Here is a 24455-nt window from a genome sequence, read left to right on the forward strand (position 1 = left end):
TACACGGAAAAGCACGAACAAGCCTCTCATAGCAAAAGGGCGAAGAGATGCCGGGATAATGAAGCCAGGGCATTATGGGAGTACAACAGATATGAAGTACTGAGAGGTATTTGGAATGGAATTAGTGGTGCCGTGTCTTACTTTCGGGAATGTGGTTCAGTGCTTAACGAAAGAAGTTCAGTCGGGATTAGAAGTAAATCAGAGAACTTTTGGAAGATTAGCGCTAGGTGCCCATGGGAAAACCACAAACGAGGCAGTACAAAGGTATATGGGCTGGGCATCGTTAGAAGCACGGGAAGCTCAGAGTAAAATACGATACGAAGAGCGCCTGAGGAAATTGAACGATAACAGGTGAGCAGCACAGATATTTAAATACCTTTAAAGAAAGAGCGCTGACACACACTGGCGGAAAAGAACCAGTAAGCTAACCAGTAAGTATGCCAGATACGAGGACGGAGAAAGAGTGAGCTTTAAACGGCAGGTTGAAAACCCTGAAGGTAAAAATTGGGTAAATTCAATGGAAAAGAAGCGTAGTGTAGTACTATAACGATACTAGAAAAGGCAGATCAGGAAGGAAACGCTTTATGATAACTCAAGAGGCAGTGCTCTGCTCTGTGAATCTGTGAAGCTTGGTCAGTATGTCTTAGAACGCGCTGCTACAAAACGAAATTTAACGAATAAGACGACACATGTGCTTTGTGTGGTAAATCTGTATAAACAAAAGAACGCCTGATTCTAAATTGTGATTGTATGCATCCCGATAACGATGCAGGCACAGTCACTCTTCCTGAGGCCCTAGGGTTTAGAGAGGATGGTCAAGTAAATAAATCTGCGGTGGATATTAGCAAAAAAGCGATAGGAAGATGGGTGGCTCAAAAGCAGAGAGGTGAAAGAAGTTTAAAAGTGTAGGAAGACGTATCTAAAGAAAAAGGCTTATTTTAATAACTTACAACACAGGCAAACTAAGACAAATGGGAAAAAAGCTAACCATGGTTGCAGCTGCTATCACTTCGTTTCAAAGGGAAGCTTCCATCCATCCATCCATCGATCCATCCTCCCATCCCGCTGTATCGATCCGTACGGTGTCCAGCGCCAAGTCACCGCAGTCACCTACAAGATCGTTCCGGCCTTTCCCGGCGCCACGTCCTCTCAGCATCAGACCGATGTTGTGCACGTTTTTCGACTCACACCTAACATGTCGCAGTTTCCTTAACTGGCCTCATGTAAACCGAGAGGGTGCCTTTCGACCGTGGGCCGTGCAACGGACAATCTCCTTAAAAACTACGTGAACGAAGTGTCCGGTGGGTGCGTGCTATCTGCTGGGTGTTCGATGTGATCTGTACCCTGTGCTCCGGTCGTCCTTGCGCCTGCCCAGACTTCGGGCTACGTAACAATATTGTTTTAAGGATTGCACCAGCTGAGACGTCAAGCCGTTTTGTTCTTGACGTCTTTACAAAAGCGGCGTCCACAGTGTACAAACAGACTGACGTTTAAAGTATCATATGTGAGATGCTATTAGTAAAATATAAAGTTAGTCTAAAGGTCGAAGTCTCACTGCATGCTTTATATGAACAATCTAGAGGGGGCAACGTCAAGATAATGGGATGTCAGCAAATAATTGATGAATATTCTGTGGATTTCAAAATAAAAAAATTGTATTCACTTTGCATGCGCTGTTTATGAGAGGGGAAATATTGTCAAGCACGCAGTATTTCCGTTGTGTCAAACGCATAACAGAGTTCCGCGGCTTGATTCTAATTAGCCCTATGGAGTACTGATCATAGACTAATAGGCTATGTAACATCGGTCATGGACCCATTTCTCCTAAGTACAGAATGAATAATTTTGTTCATTTTGTTCTTTTGTTGCCAATTTCTGCGATTTAAACATCTTTTTATTTACATGAACAAGAAAGGAGAGGTTGGTGCTGCACGGGGACTCCGGCTACTCCTTGTCACCAATTCTTAGAAGCCACTTGGTCTGACGATATAGAGTTCAACATGACATAACACAAACACAAACAGTACACAACATAAAAAACAAAGCCCAAGCGTCAGAAGAAGAAGCATTAATGAGAGAACATGAAAGCTGTTAATGCTAGGAGCACAGTACGTAATACAATATACATAATAGATATGAATTAACAACGAGAGATGAACAAGAATAGGCTTATTTACAGTACACACAGCAAAAGCAAATAACAAAAAAGATGTTGAAGAACTCACTCACAGAGGGGTAATATCTCCACGATTGACTAATCTAATACAGGTAAACAAGTGTTTCCCAAAAGATGCCCTTGTGCTGAAGGAATGAAATAAATACAACAAGTGCTCGCTTTTGCAGTGCACACGTCGGCCACGGGCCTAAGAGCTTTTGAAGACTCATGGGCCTTTTGTCAAGAGCGCTCAAGTCTCTCTTCAGTCGCGACCTGAATTTGTCGAGCATTAGAAAATGCGATAATAGGCGAGACATATACTCATTTTCCTGGCCACACGCACACCGTGGGCTGTCTGCGCGGCCAATTTTGTGAACAAAGTTCTTTGTGTAAGCCGTTCCTAAAAGCAAGCGCTGAAAGAACGTTACTAGTCTTCTACTGATAGATAATGGAATATCAAACCCCAGCAACGGGTCGTTGAAATGTAGATTATAACTCCTATTTTTTGGCTCAAACCACATCTTTTGTTCATTTTATTAGGCTTAGACTTCAGGAAATTGCGCAGTCTGCCCCTCGATAACGGATGACCAGAAATGAGGGCACCGGATTGTGCATGCGTAGCCGCTGCATCCGCCTTGGTTTTTCCAGGATTAAAGCAATGTCCGAGTATCCATGAGGTGAACTGAAGAGCAAATGAATTGAGCAAATCACAGCAGTCGTTCAATCTGTCGCGTGAGTCAGTTCACATGCCGGGCGCTCATTCAGGTATGGAATCACAAATGCGGGCGCTGATGAATTTTCAAAGCTGGAACCGTCAGTATATACATGAATGTGACCGGGACACCGCGTGTGTATCTGGTAAAGTGCTAGCTATTTAGCAGCGAATATCATTTCACGCCTTCCAATTATCCCTTCGACACACATCTGTATTGTAGGGGTAACTAAAAGCCATGGGAGATTTTCTGTGTCTCATTACCAAAAGTCATAATTTGAAAGAAGCTATTGAATTTACACAATGTGTTGGTTCCTAGTGAAAAAGGAACAAAGTGAAGGTGTTATTCTCACTCACGCTAAGGACGCGCCACCTTGTTTTTAATTTCTGTGAGTTTTTCATGACCGCCCGGTGTGCTGGTGGACAGATTCACATAAATGCGGTAATTATTACACGGCCCTCTCACATGCGGTTTAGCCCTTAGTACTCGGCGTCACTTTGCTGTTGTAACTGTGCTGCATATATCTATTGCCCCGAAGGAAATGCTTGTTGTGTCAAACTGGGGCCTGAAAAGAAATTAAAAAGATCTGTTTTGAAAGTGATATGTACGACGATGGAGATTTCTGCGAGTGGGAGTAGACGCATATTCGGAAAATAGAGCTCGAATAAGACAAAAGCAAGCCTCGTGTGTAGGAGCTTGGTCTCCCGCCTTGTCTTTTTTGCGATGTGTTTCCATTCATTTCTCATTTGTGTTTCTTTAAGTTAAGATATTAAATTTTCCGCACGGCAGTAGAGCCGTAACAGAGAAAATGAAAGAGAAATGTTGGTACTAAAAGCAACTAACGACAGAAAGAAAATCCAACCTGCTCTCAAACCAAGTGATCAAGTCAGTGCCTAGAATTATTTGCGAGAGGCTGCGCGATGTTTCGCGATGAGTTGCGGTAAGTTGCGCTAGTTTGCCTCGCCGCCCACAAAGCCTTACCACGTTATGGGATGTTTGGAATGCTAAAAAGGCGCTTTGAGTTGTGTAAACATGCATACCGCTATTAGTAAAAAATGCGAATAAAGGGCCAATGTGTCAAGGAGTGATATTAAAAGCAAGTGCTCTCTCGGCCATCTGTGTGTTGAGCGGGGATGACTGGGGTAATGGCGTCCACACATTCCGGTTGATGGACATCTTTATATCGGTGCTGAAGTGCGTCTTCGTGCTGTTGATCCAGTGCCTGCCTCTGCGTCTTCTGGCCTGTCGTCAAATGCCGGTGAGGCCGCTCTGAAAGAGGGGGATTTGGACTGGTTTTGCCTCTTTTGATGTAGGTTTCACGTCTCTGTTGGCTGACGGCCATTGCTATGTTGTCACCGGACACACGCACGGTAACCTTGCTCTCCAGTTTGCGGTTGAGAACTTGCCGCTAAAGTCTTTTTGTGAAAACGGTATCAAGCTTAACTCCGTGACGCTGGTTCCTGTAGGGGATGGCGTAACTAAAATCACAAACTCTCGTATGCTCCAGCAGCAGCTGTAGGCTGCGACCAGCTGATATGTTGAAATTTCCGAAGTGCGGCCATTAGCAAAAAGAGGAATTTTGTTCAAATCAGCATACTTGGATTGTGCTGCATTGCTCCTCTTTCGCCTCATTCCCCATTAAAGTGTTTATTCCTGAGCAACTTGCCTTCGTAAAAGGAATAATTCGAAATGTGGATCTTCCGCAATGCCAGGAAACATTCTTGGACTTCCATGATGCCGGTGTGGCATTCTTTCAGTTTACAGCTGTAACAGAGAGGCTGGTGGCTCTCGTACACCAACAAAATCAGTTATCGCAACTTTTTCAGGGTCCTTTTGCCCACGTGAGATCAAAGTTTGACCTATTGCAAACCGTGTTGACTCCCTGCGGCCCCGACTATTATCGTGTAAAGATTGCTGGAGGTTTGGTCACAGTGGCAAATCTTTCAAGGCGGCAGCGCTCTGCTGCGTTTGCGCTTGTGATCATGCATCAGACATTCGCACTTCTTAGTCGTTTAACTGCTGCCTTTGCCACTCTGATCACACAGCTGATACTCCTACATGCGGGAAGCGTGCCGATGAACAGAGTGTCTTGGACATCGTTCAGCGTGACAGGCGCTCGCACGCGGATGCTTATGCCCTACTTGACAGAATACATAGATCGTACGCAAATATTGTCCGCAAGGTCGCTACTGATGCGGAGGCAAGCTTAAGAAAGTCATTTGTATGCGGTGGAGAAGGCTTCTGTACTTTACCATATGATTAATACGTTCAGCGATGCGTTGTCACAAGCCATTTCCACGCAGGCTGCTTCATCCGCTTCAGGTACCCTTACCTCGCCTAACCTCTCGTCCTCCGCATATAACTGCAGATAATATTCAACCAACTCTCTCTTCTGCCACCACGCCTGTGGGTATAAATGACTGGGAGCCAATTTCTCTCTCTAACGCTTGTCAGTTAGATATTGAAATGAAACCTCCTTCTGTGAAACGTCGTGCTTCTTCTTCTCCTTCGAAATCTGACCTTCCGCATGTCAAGACTTTAGAAAGGTTCGTCAGAAATTGCGAAGAAATGAGCTGTGCTGCAATTGGCTGTTTCTGCCTTATTTTTAATGCAATAATCAAGGCGGGGAAATGTGCACTCTTCTGCAGTTGTCGCTCTGTCTCAGCTTCCTTGCACGACTTACAGCAGCTTATTCTTAAACTTACTGCAAACATTATTTTACTAAAAGAATCGTGGTCCTTACACAATTAAAAATTCTTGCGATTTCAGAACTGATCGCAGGAGCGCCGTGGGTGGGGATTCGTTATCATTAGTTTCAGTGGAACTGTTTCATTGTGCTAAAGTGTCTGATAAATGTATGCAATTTAAGTGTCAGATACTTTCAGTTGCAAACCTTCTTCCGCATTCTGCCTCTGTTACAGTGGCAAATATCTAGTTCCCCGCAGATGTCCGTATCCGGATGGGCTAGATGCTTTTCCTGTGCAATTAAAATATGTAGGTCTGGCTAGAGGGTTCAGTTCGCCATTATGTTATTTGGGGTTTAATAACAGGCTATAGCGGGCATTTAATTTGGTCTTGGATGTCGGCAAATGATGTGTGCTGTAAGAACAGGTCGCGCCATATCTAAAGTGAGGGCCAATTCTCCTTCAGCTATTGATGTAACGTCAGCTGTTATTAGTATTGGAGTATCTTCTAGGGTCACAATTGACTACGGTTCCTCAAGTGACCACTACCCAATCACTGTCACCATTGCAGGGCAAATTCGCATTCAGCTATTGATGTAACGTCAGCTGTTATTAGTATTGGAGTATATTCGTGGTCACAATTGACTCCGGTTCGTCAAGTGACCACTACCCAATCACTTTCACCATTTCGTGTAGTCCGCTTAGGGCGACCAGTTCCGCACAAAAATTTGTCAGTATTACACTGCCCAAGAAAATTCTAGGTCAGGCCTCAGGAAAGCTGCATGGAAGAGCACAGCGCATAACCAGTGCCCAAAGAACTGGGTAAATTACAAATTTTTTGCAGATTCTTTTAAAAGAAGGATATCTAAGGATAAAAGAGTTAGATGTTCGGCTAGTTCGATTTGTGACAAATTATACATATTTTAGCGCAACCACGACAGGGACACACAGAACAGAGACCAACACGAGCGCTACATCCTTATCTAAGGATAAGGATGAATACAGTGCAAATCTTAACACTCATTTGTCTAACCCATTCAACCTGAAGCCTCTCTACAGACACATGGAACGTACTAACATGCTGCCCTTTCTCTAATATCGCTGTGTCTGCAGTATTTAGTGTGTGTAGTTATTTTTTCGGTTCTTGAAGAAAGGAAATGGCGCAGTACTTGACTCACATCTCGGTGGACACCCGAACTGTGCCATGAGAGAAGGGAGGATGGTGGGAGCGAAAGAGGGAAGAGAGAAAGAGGTCGTAGTGAATTGCCTGCAGTCTGCTGCTCCTGGGAGTGACGGAGTAAGAGTAAATACTAATGCAAGACTTTGCCCCGGAACTCTTGCAGAATGTGAAATAAAAAACAGCGAAAAATATTTTATTGCTAAAAGACCAGGGAAAGAGTTTAGATCTCAATAATATTCCGCCGATTGCTCTCACTTCAACTTTGGTTAAGTTTGTGGCAGAGCTGCCTTCAGCCACCTCACGAATAATCTTCTGACTCATCAGGACTTTAGCCTGGCTGAGATTGGTTCCGAGGTGGGTGTTCGTTTTTCGTTTTTTACCACGCGCATAGACTTAGATAGCCTTATTAGGGTTGCTGTGATGGAAAATAGAGGTATCAGCTGTGGTTACATAGTATGTTTCAAAGGCGTATGAAAGCTTTGCACACAGCATTCTGCTCCAAAAACTAGCTGGTGTACAACCTCCGTCAAAGCTCTTCGCGAGGATAAGGGAGTTCTTGAAGAATATATCATTCTTTTGCCCTAAGGGCACTTTAAATTCTAACACATACACCCTACCTAGAGGTGTTCCACAAGGCTCTGTTCTTTCGCTGTTATTGTTTAAAATTATAATGCGTGATGTCCTTTCGGACGTCGAAGTTTTTGTATGCGGATGATGTAGTTTTTTTTCGTTTCTGATAAAAATACTCATATCCTACATCAATTTTTCAAGAGTATTTAAATGCTCAGAAATTTTGGCTGGACAGCCTGAAGTTAACATTTAATGTGAAGAAGTGTACCATCCTCGTTTTCCTACCTGCCTCTCCTCTTTAGACTTTGTTGTCGTATCACTCGATCCTAATCACGCAAGGTTATTCTATTAAATACTTGGTTGTAATATATGACCCTCCGTTAAAGTGGCGGCCCAAATTAAAAGCATTGCTCTTCAAGGGGAGCTGCCCTTGGCTGGTTGGTGATGATTAGCCACAAAAACATTCGCTATGCGTTGGAACACTCTCCTATTCCTTTATAAGAACTAGATTCAGTCAATACTTTAATTCGGCTTCATTAACTTTTCTGCGTGCCCAAGGTAAAATTTAGAACCGCTGTTTGTTATGGACCGACGCGCTCTGCGCCTTTGCCTAGGTCTGCCTAAAACAATGGCTACTGCTGTGCTGTACATGGAGACGTGGAAACTTTATCTAAATTCGCGACTTCAGCTTTTCACTGTGCGGACATTTTCAAGGTGTTCAGAGCCCGTTCCTGGATTGGCTAACCCCACATTTACAACGCACTCTACTCCATTCTTTGGCACATTTTGGCCAAGATGTAAGCTCCCTGAGGTCGTGTTCACTAATTCCCTGCTGTCAAAAATTTTTGTACCAAAATATTTTGTAGTACAAGTTAATCACCGGTGTGCTGATACTGCAGTCTCCTTGACTACACTCTCCCGAGCAATGATAAGGTTTTTCTTGTCAGTGTATAAATGCTCTTATTGAGGAGTATCTAGATATTTTTTCTAAGCAGATTGCGGTTTTTACAGACACTCCCCAACAAAATGAGAGGTAGCTATTTGTATTCATTAAAGGGCTCTTGATATAAGTTATTCATTTCGGGCCCCTGGCCATAACCTTATTTGTGTCGCTGAGTGTCTGGCATTGAGTTGGCCTTAATAAGAATTGCCTACAGTACCTCCCAGGTTGTTATACTTTCGGACACCCTTTCCGTCTTGACGGCATTCTAAATATCAAGGAATACTCCTATCAGTCATTCCCTTCAATTTTTTATTCCAGCACACATTAGATAAGTATGTATTCGCTGGATCCATGGGCATTGTGGTATTGCTTCTAATGATGTCACATATAATAAGGAGTCTAAAAAAATTATGAAGGAAAGAGGTGTGAAGAAGACGACGTGGATTAACCGAAGAATAAAGAAGATGAAGAAGAAGCATTCGGTGAGGTGGAGAAGAGAAGACGAGGAAGACGACGACAAGGCTTACGTGGACTAACGCCAAGGCTATAAAATGGCGAGGGAGAGCGAGGCACGGGGGGGAAGGACAGAGAAGCGGAGGCTCCGGCGGGTCAGGGACGCTTCGGCTGGAAGAGAGCGACGCCGGCTACTGCTCCGGTAAGCTCGCGTTGTACGGCTTCGCATCGTGGACTTCCCGCCGTGCCTGAGCCCGTTCCGGGGAGTCAAACGAGGACGCTACCACCTGCTACGGCCAGTGGAGTCTCCAGCGCTGTTGCCACCCATCTGGGTGGTGCCCCCAACGCCAACAATACCGGCATCACCTCCACGGGCGCTTGGACGGAGAGCTTATACGACGCAGTCAGCGACGCCTCCAGCGACGCCAGCCCAAGCACGTCGAACGCTGCCTCGATGCAGTTGCTGGATCCATACAATGCCGCCGCCGCACCGAAGCAACCGTGAGCACGAACGCCGACCACTGAGAGTAGAACGTTAATAGTAGAAGCTGGTAGCAGTGTTCTCGGGTGGTGTGTATTTTTATTCTTTGTTTTTTGTGTGTTAGTTTTGTTAGTTTTGCGTCCTAGTGTGTGTGTCACGTAGGGTGTATAAAATGTGCGCCTGTGTGGGTGCACCTGTCGCCTAGTCCATTCTTATGGTCCGAGTGTTTTCCGTGGAGATCCGTGACAAAGATAAATGGTGAGCCCGTGCCAGGATACATTTCCTTTTTCTTTTTTGTTTTGTCTCGGATCTTTCCAATCTCTCGAAGGCAGAAAGTATGGATTTGGCGCTCAAGCTAGGGTTAAGCAATGAAGAGGTGATGCGTCTCAATGACGACGAGGGAAAGAGGAAGAAAGAGGAGGCAAAGAGGCAGAGAGAGGAGGCAGATATATATATATAATTATAATTGGTTTTTGGGGAAAGGAAATGGCGCAGTATCTGTCTCATATATCGTTGGACACCTGAACGGCGCCGTAAGGGAAGGGATAAAGGAGGGAGTGAAAGAAGAAAGGAAGAAGAGGTGCCATAGTGGAGGGCTCCGGAATAATTTCGACCACCTGGGGATATTTAACGTGCACTGACATCGCACAGCACACGGGCGCCTTAGTGTTTTTCCTCCATAAAAACGCAGCCGCCGTGGTCGGGTTCGAGCCCGGGAACTCCGGATCAGTAGTCGAGCGCAGAGAGCGGAAAGGGCTCAAGCACGCGCAGACACTCGCGAAGCAGAAGAGAGCGAGGATAAAAGAGCTCGCGAAGCAGATGCGAGAGCTCGCGAGGCAGAAGAGCGAGAAGCTAGAAGAGCTCGCCAGGCAGAAGACCAGGAGAAAAGAAGGATAGAACGGGAGAAGGAGTTTCTTTTGTGGAAACAGGCGCATGTCGCGGGAAGATATGAGGAGATCACGGACAATGATCAGCGTTCCTTAGCGGGTACAGAATCTCCTAGACCGGCCGGAATTTGTCCAAGGATGCTGGTGGCTCCGTTCAATAACAAAAGAGATGATCTGGATGCATATCTGCAACGATTCGAGCGGATAGCTTTGGGGCAAGGATGGGAGCGCAGTAAATGGGCCAAAGTTTGAGCATGTGTTTGGTCGGAGAGGCGCTGAATGTGTTTGGAAGGATGCTCACTGCTGATTCCATTGACTACGAGAAATTCAAAAAGGCACTCCTCCAAAAATTCAGGCTTACGGCAGAGGGTTTTCTTGAGAGATTTCGCACAGCGAAACCTGAGGATTTAAAACCGCTAAGCAGTTTTCCTGCAGGCTGACCAACTATTTTGATAGGTGGATTGATATGGCAAACACAGAAAAGAGATTTGAAGGGGTGCGTGAGAAGCTGGTCACAGAGGAATTTTTAGCGTGTTGTTGCTCAAAGCTGGCGCTATTCCTGACAGAGTAGTTGTATTCATTGGAAGAGTTCGCCGACACTGCAGACCAATTGCTCGAGGCTCAAGGGCTTGGAAATTTGAGTAAGGCAAAGGAGGAATCTTAAAAGATCCTAGAGACAGATGCGGCAAAACCAAGAGCATATGACGGTGCATCTAAGGCGCCAGTAAGGGAGTTTCCCTGCGGCAAGGTGGGACATGGGACACCATGCAGTTGACTGTCGGACTAGTAGCGCTGCCCAAAAAACACATGTTGTGTGTCAAGGTTGTAAGAGGAGGGGTCATACTATGGATGAGTGCCGATACAGAACGCAGGACCGAGCTGCATGCGTTGTCGACTCTAGGGCAGAACTTGTCACGCCACCTGAAGTTCCAGAGTTGAAAGGAGAGCAAATGACGCTGGAAAATGAGGCGGTGAGTTTAACACCCAGGTCGAAAGCAGCAATGCCGGTGGTGGTTGGGCAAATAGGGGACCGTCCTATATTGGTGCTTAGAGACAGTGGAGCCAACACAGTTTTGGTTCGGAGAAACCTGGTGAAGGACGAGGATCTGACAGGGGAAGCGTCGGGCGTCACTCTTGCCGATGACACAGTAAGGTACCTCAAAAGAAAACATTCTACAGAGGACCGATATTTTTCTCGGACATGGCGATTGAAGAAGACGAAATCCTGGTCTCGTTTGACGTGGTTTCGTTATTCACCAGTGTTCCAGTGCCCTTGTCTGTAGCCGTTGCTAACGGTCACTCCAAAGCGACCAAACCCTGCACGAGAGAACACCACTCAGCGTCGACAAGGTATGCCGCCTTCTTGATTTCTGCCTTCGCAGTACTTATTTCACCTATAAAGGAGAATTTTTCAAGCCAACAACCGGAACTGCCATGGGAGCGTCGACATCGGTCACAATGGCTAATTGAACCTTGGAAGACGTCGAAAGCCGGGCGCTAACCACCTTCAATCCCAAGCCAAAACTGTTCCTTCGATATGTAGACGACTGCTTTTGTGTGGTGAAAGCGTCAGAAGTAGAAAACTTCCTAATTCGTCTAAATTCAACTGAACCGGCCATACAATTTACAGTTTAACGTGAGCAGCAGGGCAGCTTGCCTTTTTCCGACGTTCTAGTCACAGGGCACGACAAAGGCTTGCGGTTCTCGGTATATAGAAAACCAACGCACACGGGATGGTACCTTCATTTTAATTCGAATCATCCTACTCCCCATAAGGCACCTGTCATTACGTCTTTATTGAAGAGAGCCGATACCATATGTTCTTCACATGAAGAAAAAAGAAACGAGAAGAACCGAGTAGTCTCTGATCTAAAAAAAAATGGGTTCCCCAGTTCATTCATCCGAGGCGTCAGACAAAAACAAAAAAGAAAAAACAAAAACAGCTCTATTCCTTCCCCAAGCACTCGCCAGAACCGGAAACGTGTTTGCATACCATACGTGAAAGGGGTGAGCGAGACGCTGGCTCTAATTCTCGGTAAACAATGGGCGATAACCACGCACAAACCGGCTACCACCATCGGACGCTTCTTCCACCGCCCGAAAGACAGTCACCCAAAATAAAAGTCCCAAGGGGTTTTATACAAGATTCCCTGCTCAGTCTGCCCGGCCTTGTACGTGGGGGAAACGAAGAACTTCGCCGAAACAATGAGGCAACAGAAAGCGGTCGTCCGACAACTGAACCGTCAGCGCAGCGCGGTGGCCGAACACTGCGAGGAATGTGACCACCGAATTGACTTTGACGGCACTATTGTCCTGGAGAGCGAAGCTAACCAGAGCAGGAAGCTTCTGCTGGAGTCGTGACACATACAACAGACACGAAGGAATGTTAATCGCTACCTGGGGACACTTCCTTCGTCTTACATCCATGGTTTGCGGCATTTGATCCGGAGGTATTCAACACGAGGGCTTAAAAAGCCAAGCTGCGCCTCGCCCGTAGTCACACGTGAAGAAGGGATTGAGCCGGTACCGAAACGTCGTGTTTTTCAAATTTAACTTGGTTGGCGTCAGTCAACGTTCTACTAAAGTAAGGTACTTTCCGAAGCCAGGATTCTAGTGTCCGACACGGCTCATTTTTTACCAAAGACCGCCCTTTGGGGACGTATTTTTCCGTTCGTCCCAAATGCTACCTACTTGACTATAGCACATTTTAAACGATTCCAGCGTCTCCACTACTTGTGCCATGAACCTCTCGTCGCGACAGCATATTTCAACACCGGGAAGTTTCTGAGAGCATGCGGATGTGCAGTTAAGGGCAGTGTGACGTGTCCATGACCCTATTGGCCTGCAGAATACCGCGACTAAATCTTAATTACTTTGATCAGGGTTGCCTATGACCAAACTTTGTGAGCTTTGTGGCGATATTGAGGCCATCGAACACTTTTTCCTCTTCTGCTGGCGGTTTGCTTCTCTCCGTCATCATCATCATCATCATCACTAACTTTATCTTCACACTGTGGCGCTCACGACCCTGCTTTAGACGGCAGCCAGGATCTCGTAGGCGCTGGCGGCGGCTTCTGCCTGATGAATGATCTTGCTTAAGTCTCCGTGTCGGAGCTGAGTAGCTAGGTCTCGCACTGGTCCTTAGAATTTATTGGTAGTGCCCTAGGGGGAGTCTGAGGGCATTTACACATTATATGCTCAAGCATGGCCCTAGTTTTAGGTCTTTTACATTTTTGCGATAATTGCTCCGGTTATATGACGCTCTACTTAGCCGGGTTGGTGAATGTGTTTGTATGGGACGCCAGTTGAAGGCCTGAGTTTTACTGAGCAACTGCTCACTAAATCGTAGCGCTGACCTTTTGGTAACTTCTGAGCAAAGACAAGTTCCTCTTCACCTCGCAGCTTCTAGGATGTCTTTTAATTTGGCAGAGGAAGCGTAGCAGCCAACCGGACGATGGACGAACAACTATATACGAAGAAACAGAAGGACCGGATTTTATGGCGCTTCAAGAACTGTGCAGAATGAGTTACGCACAAATGACAGCAGCTTCAGACTATGCACAGAAAGCTGAAAATACCTAACGCGCAGCTACCGAAGGTTACACAGTAGGTTAGACTGACTGCCTACACTTCACATGTTTCCGAAAGTCGGGGCCTATCTTCGTCCTTGAGGAAAACGTTATCCAGGACTACATTACTCTGCGCAACACGCTCTGAAATCACTAAGCACGAATTATCTGGGATCCGGAGGCGGCGTTTACAAAAGGGAGGAGGTACCGCAGCCCGAGCTAAGCCGTGTTGTACGTAAGGCGTTACAAGTAACTGATTATTTGAAAGCAATTACATTTTCTTGCGGTTTTGAAATTAATACATTGCATTTTTCTAACAATTATTTTCCTATTATTTCGAATATTTTTTGATAATTGATTACTGAAAATCAGTGAATTTCAAACACAAGTCCACAAAATTTCATTACCTGAACTTAACAGCGAGCACTGCTGCTAGCGGTGGCAGTACCTTCGTGACAGAGCAGGAACCGACCGGCTGTGGATAAGCATTGCGCGCAATCATGTCCGGACCTCTAACGTGTCACTGCAGCCTTCTACGAAAGTTCTAGTCTCAAGATATTACCATAAGACCACTACCTAGGGACTACACAACTTACCTCCCATCACTCCGAACTCGGGAGCTTTCATAAACAGCATAGAGTCAGATATATAGCTCTAAAGGCGCTTCAAGCAGATTTTGTTGAAACCAACACAGATTGATTTATTGTTTTACAGGGTCACGAAGAAAATTATTTGGACCTGGTGGGATTCTATCTCTGCAGAAGTAAGAGCGCAGCAAAGACAAGGGTGAAAAACAGAAAGTAGGGATTGTTTTTTGTTCTTTCGTTCTCGCCTTTCTTCAAATTTAATTTTATCCCGTAATGGCAACAACCCTAGATTCATGTTTCACACTCGGTTCCTATGAGGGACTTTGGCAGAAACAACTAGCACTAAAGGACGCGGTGAAAAAACAAGCATGTCTACCGACAGAGTGCGCTTGCCTGGGATATACAGTTGCAAGGAAACATGCTGCCGCGGGCACCTACTTTTTTATCGCTAGTACCCGTGGAGACGCGAAAAAAACCTCAATGGTGCTTATTCGAGGTTACATTTTAAAACTAATTGGCACTGCGTACTCGTGACCATGCCTCCATTCTATCAAGAGAGATAACATTTCTTCCCAGAACAGCCGAGTACTACGCCGGTGGAGACCTAGAAAACCGGTGAGTGCTAGGGCTCCGGTGAATTAACCAAGCAACCAAGGCCACCGCTTCGGCATTACATTTTCCGAGGCATGTTCAAACAGGCATAATCAATGTACCGGATTGGTGCTCGGCATTTCTGCGGGCACGGCTTGCGCAAGCAGCCTGCGTTTTAAAATCGTGCCTATGCGGGCAAACCTTCTGCCAGCATCGCGCCTCTGGGTGTTTACGTTACTGGCTAGCTGTCTGCTTCTCAACGTAACCACTTAAGACGCCAGTTAGGTACGGCAGCCACACTAAATCCTTTTTTAAAAATGTTCGCTTGAAGGGCCACAGAAAGGGTGTTTGAAATTTGATTTAAAATGCTTGCATTATATAGAGTACAAGCCACCGAGCGTCCGTGGCGCGTACGAGATCTCAAAAGTGAGCGGGAAATTTACCATACATCTTTAAAAATTTCCGATTTCGCACCTCGCGGTGACGCGCAGTGCCGGGCTTTCGCGCGAAAATCTGGCATACGATGTCACGTCGTGCAGGTGACGTCACAGCCGGGAGTTATCATTGGTTCACAGCGCCAAACTCTTTCAGACGTCACGCGCTTCCGCGGCCGCGGCCACTCCGCGCGCGCGGCAGCCGGCGTAGGTAGGGGAGGAGCCGAGTGAGTGGGGCCGTCGGAGGAGCGCCGCCGTTTTGGAGTGCGAGAGTAAAAGGCGCGAAGACACGGAAGTTCAAATTTGGTCTGCATACAACTCAGCTTCCACAAAACGCATTAGAATAATTCTTGCTGGGGGATAATTATAAACTGTCGTCTCTTGATATCAGATACGTATCACACCTTTTTTGGGACCCCTTTTCTGGGTCCCCCTTGCTGTAGAGGCGTTCGGCTTGCACAGCGGAACTCAGCTGTAAGCATTGCGATCCATCCACACTTTTAATACTATTGAAATCTTCTTTATCAGTTCAGAGCACGATGACCGCAGCCCCAGATCATCAAAACTCGTGGAAGACGCGCCCACAACATGCCGCTGTCAACCAAACCCAGGCGAACAATACAATCTGTTACAATACAATACTATGCAATATTTATTCTGCACAATCAAAAACACAATGTATGTATTAGGTGTGCCAAAGCCTGAGAGGGCTTGACTAGCAATGCCTGGTAGTCAGAAAACAAGAAAATACAGAAAAATGTTACTGAAGTTTGCAGTATGGAAGAGAAATGTATAAAGATGATTAGAAATAAATTAAGCACTTCTTAACAGTCTTTTTATGTCTTGTTTTGTGTTCGCTTTAAAAACAGGCGCTTTCAATTTGTTAAATATTGCGGGCACATGATATCATCCCGTTCGTTTTTCACATTTTGTTAAAGCCTTGGGGGGATTATGAAAGGATCCTTTTGTCTTAGGCAACGGGTTGGTGTGTATAGTGTTTTAAAATCATTCTTCCAAAAGTGATTAATCGTAACAGTTTCCACCACAAGAGACGTACAGGAGGGCATATTCAAAAGCTTAACACATGTTTGTCTTTCTTAGGGAATAAATCATGTACCATTGACAACAGCAAGGAACGTAATATAGAATTAACTCTTAAGCTCCATCTGAGGGTGCAGTGACCATACACAATCAAACCATAACGCATTATGCTGTAAAATTAGGCATGAACAATTGGTTTTTTTCGTACAGAAAATGGCATAAGGCATCAGATATTGTACAACATGCAAGAAACCGCGTGCACATTTTTACAGTAGTGGGACAAATGTGAATTCCATAAAATATCACTGTTAAAAAACAACGTAAGATATTTAACAGAAGATGCATATTGAATAGGTGGACAAGTGCATATATTACAGCCAGATGTGAGTAAGAATAATAGTTTCATTTTCAGAATTTTTTTCATCAGATTATGGAAGCACACAAGTCGCGTTTTAGTAGGATTAATGCTGATTAGATAAGTCGCAAACAAGTCCATGGCTCTGGTTATATTATTCTGTAATGAGCTAAGTGCATCATAGTAATTAGTTTGACAAGATACAGGTACCGTGTCATCGGCGTATTGATACACATAATCATCTACTTCATTGGACAGATCGTTCACATAAATGTTAAAGAGCAGGAGGCTTGATATACAGCCCTGGAGGACTCCTGAATGAATACAAGCAAAATCACTGAATTTGTTTCCCACTTTTACACACTGTCGTCTATCCTGCAGAAAGTTAGATATGTTCAAACGTGATCCACGAAGGCCGAGCAGAGACAATGTTTGTAGTAGAATGTCGTGACAGACGCTCTCAAATGCCTTAGAGGCATCCAAAAAGAGAGCACATGGTACAAGACTGCGATCTAAGATTAAATTTAGCAGAGCAGAGAAAGCTTCTAACAGTGTTTGGGTACCTCTCTCCTGTATAAATCCGTACTGATTTGACGATAATACATTATAATTATCTGGAAAGTGTGTTATTGTATGAGCCATTTGTTTTTCTAGTATTTGAGCAATAGAGGGAATTACCGAGATAGGCCTGTAATTTTCTATACTATTGCGTGCACCTTGCTTATGAAGTGTAACTACAATAGCGGGTTTCATTTATATTGGGATCACGCCCGTATCCAGAATGCAGTTGTCACAAAATTCGGCGTATGTTCGAAACAAACCGGCGCGTGCGCCTTAGCAATCGCGCCCGCGCGCGGGCAAGTGAAACAAAAAAAAAAAAACAGCGGGGAAGAACCCCCGGGAGCACACGGTGCTTTTCCCTCAGCCCGCCGTCGGGACGCGAAAGTAAACTTAGACACGCGCGGCGTAGATTCTTCTCGAATGTTGAAGTTTTTGCTTGTTGTCGACGGAAAGAGGGTTGCCTTTCGCGCCAATGGATACCCATACACCCCCCCCCCCCCTTTCGCTCCGGCACCGATGACTCAGCGTGCCGCGAATGACCTAGATTGTTCTAGAAGGTGGTTTCCGCCCTCTACCAATGGGGTCGCGCGCCCGGCGCAAGAAGGAGAAGGTGGTTGTGCGGTTAAAGCTGCGTGTATGAGCGCGCCTGCCTTGGCGCGAAGAACAGACGCGGTCCGCGCGTATAAATGAGGGGCTGCAACCGCCGTCTGTTAGCTGGCGAATGTCCGGACCCCGTAGAGTATCTGTTACGGGTCCAATTGGACTTACTTTTGGAAATGTGGCGGAGAGTTTGAAGGATGCTTCACTCCCGCCATCGGTTGGCCCGGTATTGCACTACCTCCGGGATCGGGCTTGTCTTTAGCGCGTCTTTACTATCCTGTCTTTCTATCCCATCTTTCAACGTGGTAGCGATTGTGGCTCGGCTAGAGCCAGTGAGCAGGCCTGTGCACTTTCCTTTTCTTTCTTCCTGGCAATAACAGTCTGGTAGCCCGAGCCGCCGTTCAAGCTTTTGAGAAGCGCGCCCGCTCGACTCCCGGAAGAACACCACTCGCCCAGCCACGAACCAGCGAGACAACGTGCGCCAGTCTGCGGATCGGCCCCGTCGTGCTCCTTAGGTCGTCAGACTGTCGCAGTGCTCGGTGAACAAATTGTGTTTTGTTTATTTGTCTCTCCGTGTGCTAGTGCACTGTAGGTGCAAAGAGTTTGTTGAATTGTATCTCTCTGAAGTGTTACTTTGCACGCGTTGCATGGTATTTGTGAATCACTTTGTATGTACTCGTACAAGTGATGTGAAATCCTTTGTATCGTCTCTTCGCTGTATAAACTTTGTTTTGTTTTGTGAACATTTGGCTCCGACCCATTCTCTGGCTTGCGACCGGCGAAAGCTGGGCACCAAACGACCAACCCCCTTACCACTTGGTAGCTGGTCTCCGGCAGAGCTTGCCACGCCGAGTCGAGGGCATCTCCTCTGTGACCGAGGCCGCTACCCCCACACGCTCTAGGGGTGTCTGGGAGTGGACGAAAAAGTGCGCGAAGTGGTGACAACAGTTCACAACAGAGAGTTTCACATGTTTAATAGCGTCAAAGTTTCTTTGGAGCTCATTGACTGATATCTTGTCAAAGCCAGGCGATTTGTTCTTAAGGTTAAACACAATAGACATGAGTTCGTCAAGTCAGAGTAAAGGAAGATATTGATACGTGGCGGCTAGAAGCAGGAATAGAAGGAGCAGAGGTAACCTGCTACGCAAGGAACCGATGGCTTGGAGTAGACTCTCAGCACACAAGCGCGCACCTCAGCGTCGTCTTCGTTACCAACCACTTCGTCGTCCTCCCAGCGTCCGTAGCATGACCCCCCCTCGCGGCAAAAGCGCCGTCCCGGTGCGCACTACACAGGCCAGCTAGACGGCGAGTTGTAAGGTTTGAGGCGGGACACATGGACGATGTCGGTGCGGGGTGCAGCGGCCGGAGATGGCGGATGTAGCGGGGTGATCTCGTACGTCACCGCGGTCACCGGACGTACGACGCGATAAGGGCCTGTATATCGGGGAAGCAGTTTTTCACAAAGGCCCACACGGCGGGAAGGGATCCAGAGTAACACAAGGGAGCCAGGAGAGTAGGTGACTTCACGACGGCGACAGTCATGACGTCGTTTCTGATTGACTTGGGAGGCCGACAGCCGCTGGCGGGCGACAAGACGGGCAGCGTCGGCGCGAGCGATGGCGTCCCGAGCGTAAGGACTCGTGGAGGCGGTGGCGGGCAGTAAGTACACTGTCGAAGGGCAGCAAAGGATCGCGGCCAAAGAGAAGGTAAAAAGGGGAGAAACCGGCTGTATCGTGACGCGTAGAATTGTAGGCGAATGCAACAAATGGGAGGCTAATATCCCAGTCGCGGTGATGGTCGGAGACGTACATGGAAATCATGTAGGTGAGGGTACGGTTCAGACGTTCAGTGAGGCCGTTCGTCTGCGGATGGTAGGCCGTGGCGAATTGATGACGGACGGAGCAGGAGCGGAGGAGTTCGGCGACCACTTTGGAAAGAAAGCAGCGACCGCGATCGGTGAGCAGGTGACGGGGACCACCGTGGTGGAGTATGACGTCGTGCAGGAGAAAGTCAGCGACATCAGTTGCGCAGCTGGTTGGGATCGCTCGAGTAATAGCGTAGCGCGTGGAGTAGTCCGTCGCGACCGCGATCCATTTGTTTCCCATAGCAGACACCGGAAAAGGGCCGAGCAGGTCGAGGCCGACACGGGAAAACGGGTCTACGGGGATGGGAATCGGCTGAAGGTGCCCGGGAGGGAGAACTGAGGGCGTCTTCCGCCGTTGGCACAGTTCGCAAGCGGCCACATAACGGCGGACAGAACGGTATAGACCGGGCCAAAAGAAGCGGCGGCGCACGCTGTCGTAGGTGCGGGAGACTCCAGGATGACCGGCCGTGGGAACGTCATGAAGCTGTTCAAGGACGCTGCTGCGCAGGTGTTGAGGGACCACGAGCAAGAGGTCAGCGCCGTCAGGCCGCATATTGCGCCGGTAGAGGACGTTCTCATGGAGCACAAACGGGGCGAGGGACGCATCACAGCGGTTGGCAGTGAGGCGGTCGATGAGGGAACGTAGCGACGAATCCAAGCGCTGTCCTTGCGCAATGTTGCGGAAGGCCGAGATGGATAAGACGCAGGGGTCAGCCTCGCATTCGTTTGAGGAAGGCGGATCGACAGGGTAACGGGACAAGCAATCCGCGTCCTGGTGCAAGCGGCCGGACGTGTGGACGACACAAAATGTGTACTATTGAAGGCGAAGAGCCCAGCGCCCCAGCCGGCCAGTAGGGTCTTTGAGCGAAGAAAGCCAGCCTAAGGCGTGGTGATCCGTGATAACAGAGAAAGGGTGCCCAAACAAGTAAGGGCGGAATTTTGCAATAGCCCAAACCAGAGTGAGGCATTCCCGCTCGATGATAGAATAGTTGCGCTCTGACACAGAAAGGAGACGGCTGGCGTACGCAATAACGCGAAGCTTGTTGCGTTGCCGCTGAGCAAGTAGGGCACTAATGCCATGGCCGCTCGCATCGGTGCGAAGTTCCGTAGGGGCTGAAGGATGAAAGTGCGCCAGCACAGGTGGAGCAGTTAGGGCACTGATAAGGGCTCTGAAGGCGTCAGCTTGGGGGGGTCCCCAAGAGAACGGGATGTCCTTCTTGAGGAGCGTGGTAAGAGTTCGGGCTATTTCCGCAAAGTTCTGGATGAACCGGCGGAAATAGGAACATAGACCGAGAAAGCTGCGCACATCACCGGAGGAGCGCGGAGTAGGAAATGAACGCACGGCGCGGACTTTGTAGGGGTCGGGTTGGATCCCAGCAGAATCGACCAAGTGGCCAAGGACCTTGAGCTGACGGCGGCCGAAGGTACATTTCTTCGAGTTCAGCTGAAGACCAGCTCGGCGGAAGACGGCAAGGATGGCTGAAAGGCTATGCAGGTGGCTTTGGAATGTGGACGAAAAAACAATCACGTCATCTAAGTAGCAGAGACATGTCGTCCACTTAAAACCGCGCAGGAGGGAGTCCATCATGCGCTCGAAGGTCGCAGGGGCACTGCACAGGCCGAAAGGCATGACTTTAAATTGGTACTGGCCGTCCGGGGTGACAAAGGCGGTTTTCTCCCGATCCCGTTCATCGACAGCGATCTGCCAGTACCCTGAGCGAAGATCGATGGAGGAAAAGTAACTGGCGCCGTGCAAGCAGTCGAGAGCGTCGTCAATTCGGGGCTAAGGGTAGACGTCTTTGTTTGTGACGGCATTCAGATGGCGGTAATCGACGCAGAATCGCCAGGTTTGATCTTTCTTTTTAACAAGCACGACAGGGGACGCCCAAGGACTACTCGAAGGCTCGATGATGTTGCGAGCCAGCATCTTGTCCACCTCTGCCTGAATAACACGGCGCTCTGCGAGGGAGACCCTATAGGGCCGTCCGTGGATAGGGCGGGCTTCACCGGTGTCAATGTGGTGGGCGACAACAGAGGTTTGACCGAAGGGACGGTCCCCAAAGTCAAAAATATCACTGTAGGAGGACAAAAGGCTGTCAAGAGCTGTAGAATCTGCAGAGGGCAGATCGGCCGCGATCATCTGGGAAATAGAGTCCTCACGGGAGGGTTGCGATGTAGGGACATTGGAGACGGCAGTCGTTGGTTCAGGAGCCAGGACAGAAACTGTGCAATCGGTCAATGGGGACAGATCAGCAAGGGAAATGCCGGTCGGAAGTACCTGAGGGGACAGGCTGAAGTTGAGGACAGGGAGGCAGGTGAAGTTGTTGGTGATGTGGACAATGGTGTGGGGAAAGAGGACATTACGATTCAGAATCACAGCGGTGATAGGGCAGGTGACGTAGTCTCCATCAGGGACGGGAGGAGAAGGCGACAGAGGGACGTAGAAAGCAGTTTGTGGCGGGAGACGAGCAAACTCGGTGGATTGAAGGCGAGATGAGCTGGTGGAGTCTTCATTGCACAGGGGCAGATCCAATCGAAGAAGGCCTGAGGAACAGTCAATAAGAGCTGAATGGGCGGCTAAAAAGTCAAGGCCAAGGATTATGTCCTGAGGGCACCAGGTCAGGACGGTGAACAGAACGGGTATATGACGCCCGGCAATGCTGACTCTCGCAGTGCACATTCCAATCACGGCAGCGGGGCTGCCATCGGCGACGTGAACCGTGGACATGGCGGCAGGCGTTAAAACTTTCTTCAGACGGCGGCGCAAAGAAGAGCTCAGGACAGACACTTGGGCGCCAGTATCAATGAGGGCAAGGACCGGGACACCATCCACGTGAACATTCAAGAGATTACGTTGGGCAGCGGGGGTCAAGAGAGGATTTTCAGGCCGGGTCAATGATGCAGCGTCACCTCCGGGGGCTGCATCGGCTAGTTTTCCGAGAAATGGCGGGAGGTCGAAGGAGAAGGGCTGCGGCGTGTGGGAGGAGAACGGGAGCGGCGGCCTAATGGGGAAGGTGAGCGGCTGGACCCACGAGCGTGCGGAGCGGGTTCGTCAGGGAGCGGATCGGGTCGTGGTGTGAAGCGGTGCGGGCCGTAGTCGTTGCGGCGGTTTATGAAGGAGTAGGGGCGAGGTGGCGGGGACCAACGGCTGCGGCAGTGACGGGAGATGTGTCCGACGCGATAGCAGGTAAAACAGATCGGCCTGTCATCAGAGGTACGCCATTCGGCAGGATTGCGATATCGGTACCGAGGCGAGAAGCTGCGACTGTAAGTGGCAGCTGCGATCACTGGAGGGTCCGGGCTGGCATGAGCGTTGGCCACGACGCCAGGAGAAGGGACGGCCAAGTTCGCAACCTCCTGGCGAACGACGGCTTGGATGAGGGCCAAGGTGTTGTCCGGCAGTGGCAAGGAAGAAACAGCGGGCGTCATCGCCTCCAGTTCGCGGCGCACGATACGGGTTATGTTAGCCGAGTCGGAAGGCTGCCGCAGTGTTGGCAGATCTTCACAGGAGGAGCTAGCAGCAGTGTTCGGCAGCCGGTCAAAACGGTGAGAAATGTGCCGGTGTTTGGCTTGCTCGAAACGGCGGCACACCTCAAGAACAGAAGCGACCGTGGAACAGTCTTTGCATAGAAGCAGATTAAAGGCATCGTCGGCAATGCCTTTCAGTATGTGGCCAACTCGATCTGCTTCGGACATGTCTTTATCAACTTTAGGGCACAAGGCGAGGACGTCTTGTATGTAGGCTATGTATGGCTCGGATGAAGTTTGGGCGCGAGACGCGAGTGCCTTCTTGGCGGCGAGTTGGCGGCCGATGGGTTTTCCGAAGAGGTCGCGGAGCTTCTGCTTGCATATGTCCCATGAGGTCAAGTCATCTTCGTGGGTTTCGAACCACACTCTCGCGGTGCCGGTCAGGTAAAATATCACATTAGCGAGCATCAGCGTTGGATCCCACCTGTTGTGCGTGCTGACGCGTTCGTAAAGGGCCAGCCAGTCGTCCACATCAACGTCGTCTGTGCCGCAGAAGGTGCCCGGTTCGCGGTGGTGGGCGACGACAACCGCTGGCGGTGTTGACGGAGAGGGAGATGGCTCGGACTCGGTAGACATGTTGGCGAGACGGCGGCCACGACGGAGAGCCAGCTTGAGGTCGGGGATCGAATTTAGCAACCTCCACCAAATGATACGTGGCGGCTAGAAGCAGCAGTAGAAAGAGCAGAGGTAACTGTGGTATTGTATTCTGTAGTTATGTTTGTATAAACTAGGTGGCGCTAGACATGCGCCCTATCTGGTCAGCTGACTCGCACATCTGTATATATATTCATCATTGAACTGGAATAAAAGGGAGTTGGTCGAAGTTGTACGTGGCGGGTGCTTGACGTGGTGGTGCTCCGGCTGCTCCGGGCAGTCGGACCGGGCAGTTCCCCAACGGTACGGGATACAAGTTGGCGACGAGTGGTGAAGTAACCGAACGCGGAAGCAATGAGCCTGCATCAACCGCCCGAGTTCCTGCCGACGCCCGGGAAGCCCGCCATTCCTTGGACGCAGTGGCACCGCCTTTTCAAGAACTATCTCCTGGCGTCCGGGAGCGACGCTCACCCACCTGCGCGCCGTAAAGCTTTGCTGCTACACTGTTTGGGTGTGGAAGGCCAACGCTTGTACTACGCGTTGCCGGAGGAGAAATCGTCGACGCCGCCTACAGAAGGAAAGGAAGGAAGCGGTACGAGCGACGAGTACGATGCAGCGGTGGCTACGTTGGACGCTTACTTCACTTCTAAAACGAACGTCGTCGT

The 24455-nt window shown here is 48.6% G+C and overlaps 1 protein-coding gene across 1 annotated transcript in view; it reads right to left on the reverse strand.

Moving 5' to 3' along the window:
* The window catches only part of LOC144103359 (uncharacterized), an 80136-nt gene extending 56275 nt beyond the window's left edge, over window positions 1-23861 (reverse strand). Inside the window, exon 1 of the mRNA XM_077636100.1 lies at window positions 22957-23861. Coding sequence (XP_077492226.1) covers window positions 22957-23772 — 816 coding nt within the window. The 5' untranslated portion in view covers window positions 23773-23861. The remainder of the gene's footprint in view (window positions 1-22956) is intronic.
* Window positions 23862-24455: the final 594 nt, after the last annotated feature.

Source organism: Amblyomma americanum, chromosome 9 (assembly GCF_052857255.1).
Source record: "Amblyomma americanum isolate KBUSLIRL-KWMA chromosome 9, ASM5285725v1, whole genome shotgun sequence".
Taxonomy (NCBI): domain Eukaryota; kingdom Metazoa; phylum Arthropoda; class Arachnida; order Ixodida; family Ixodidae; genus Amblyomma; species Amblyomma americanum.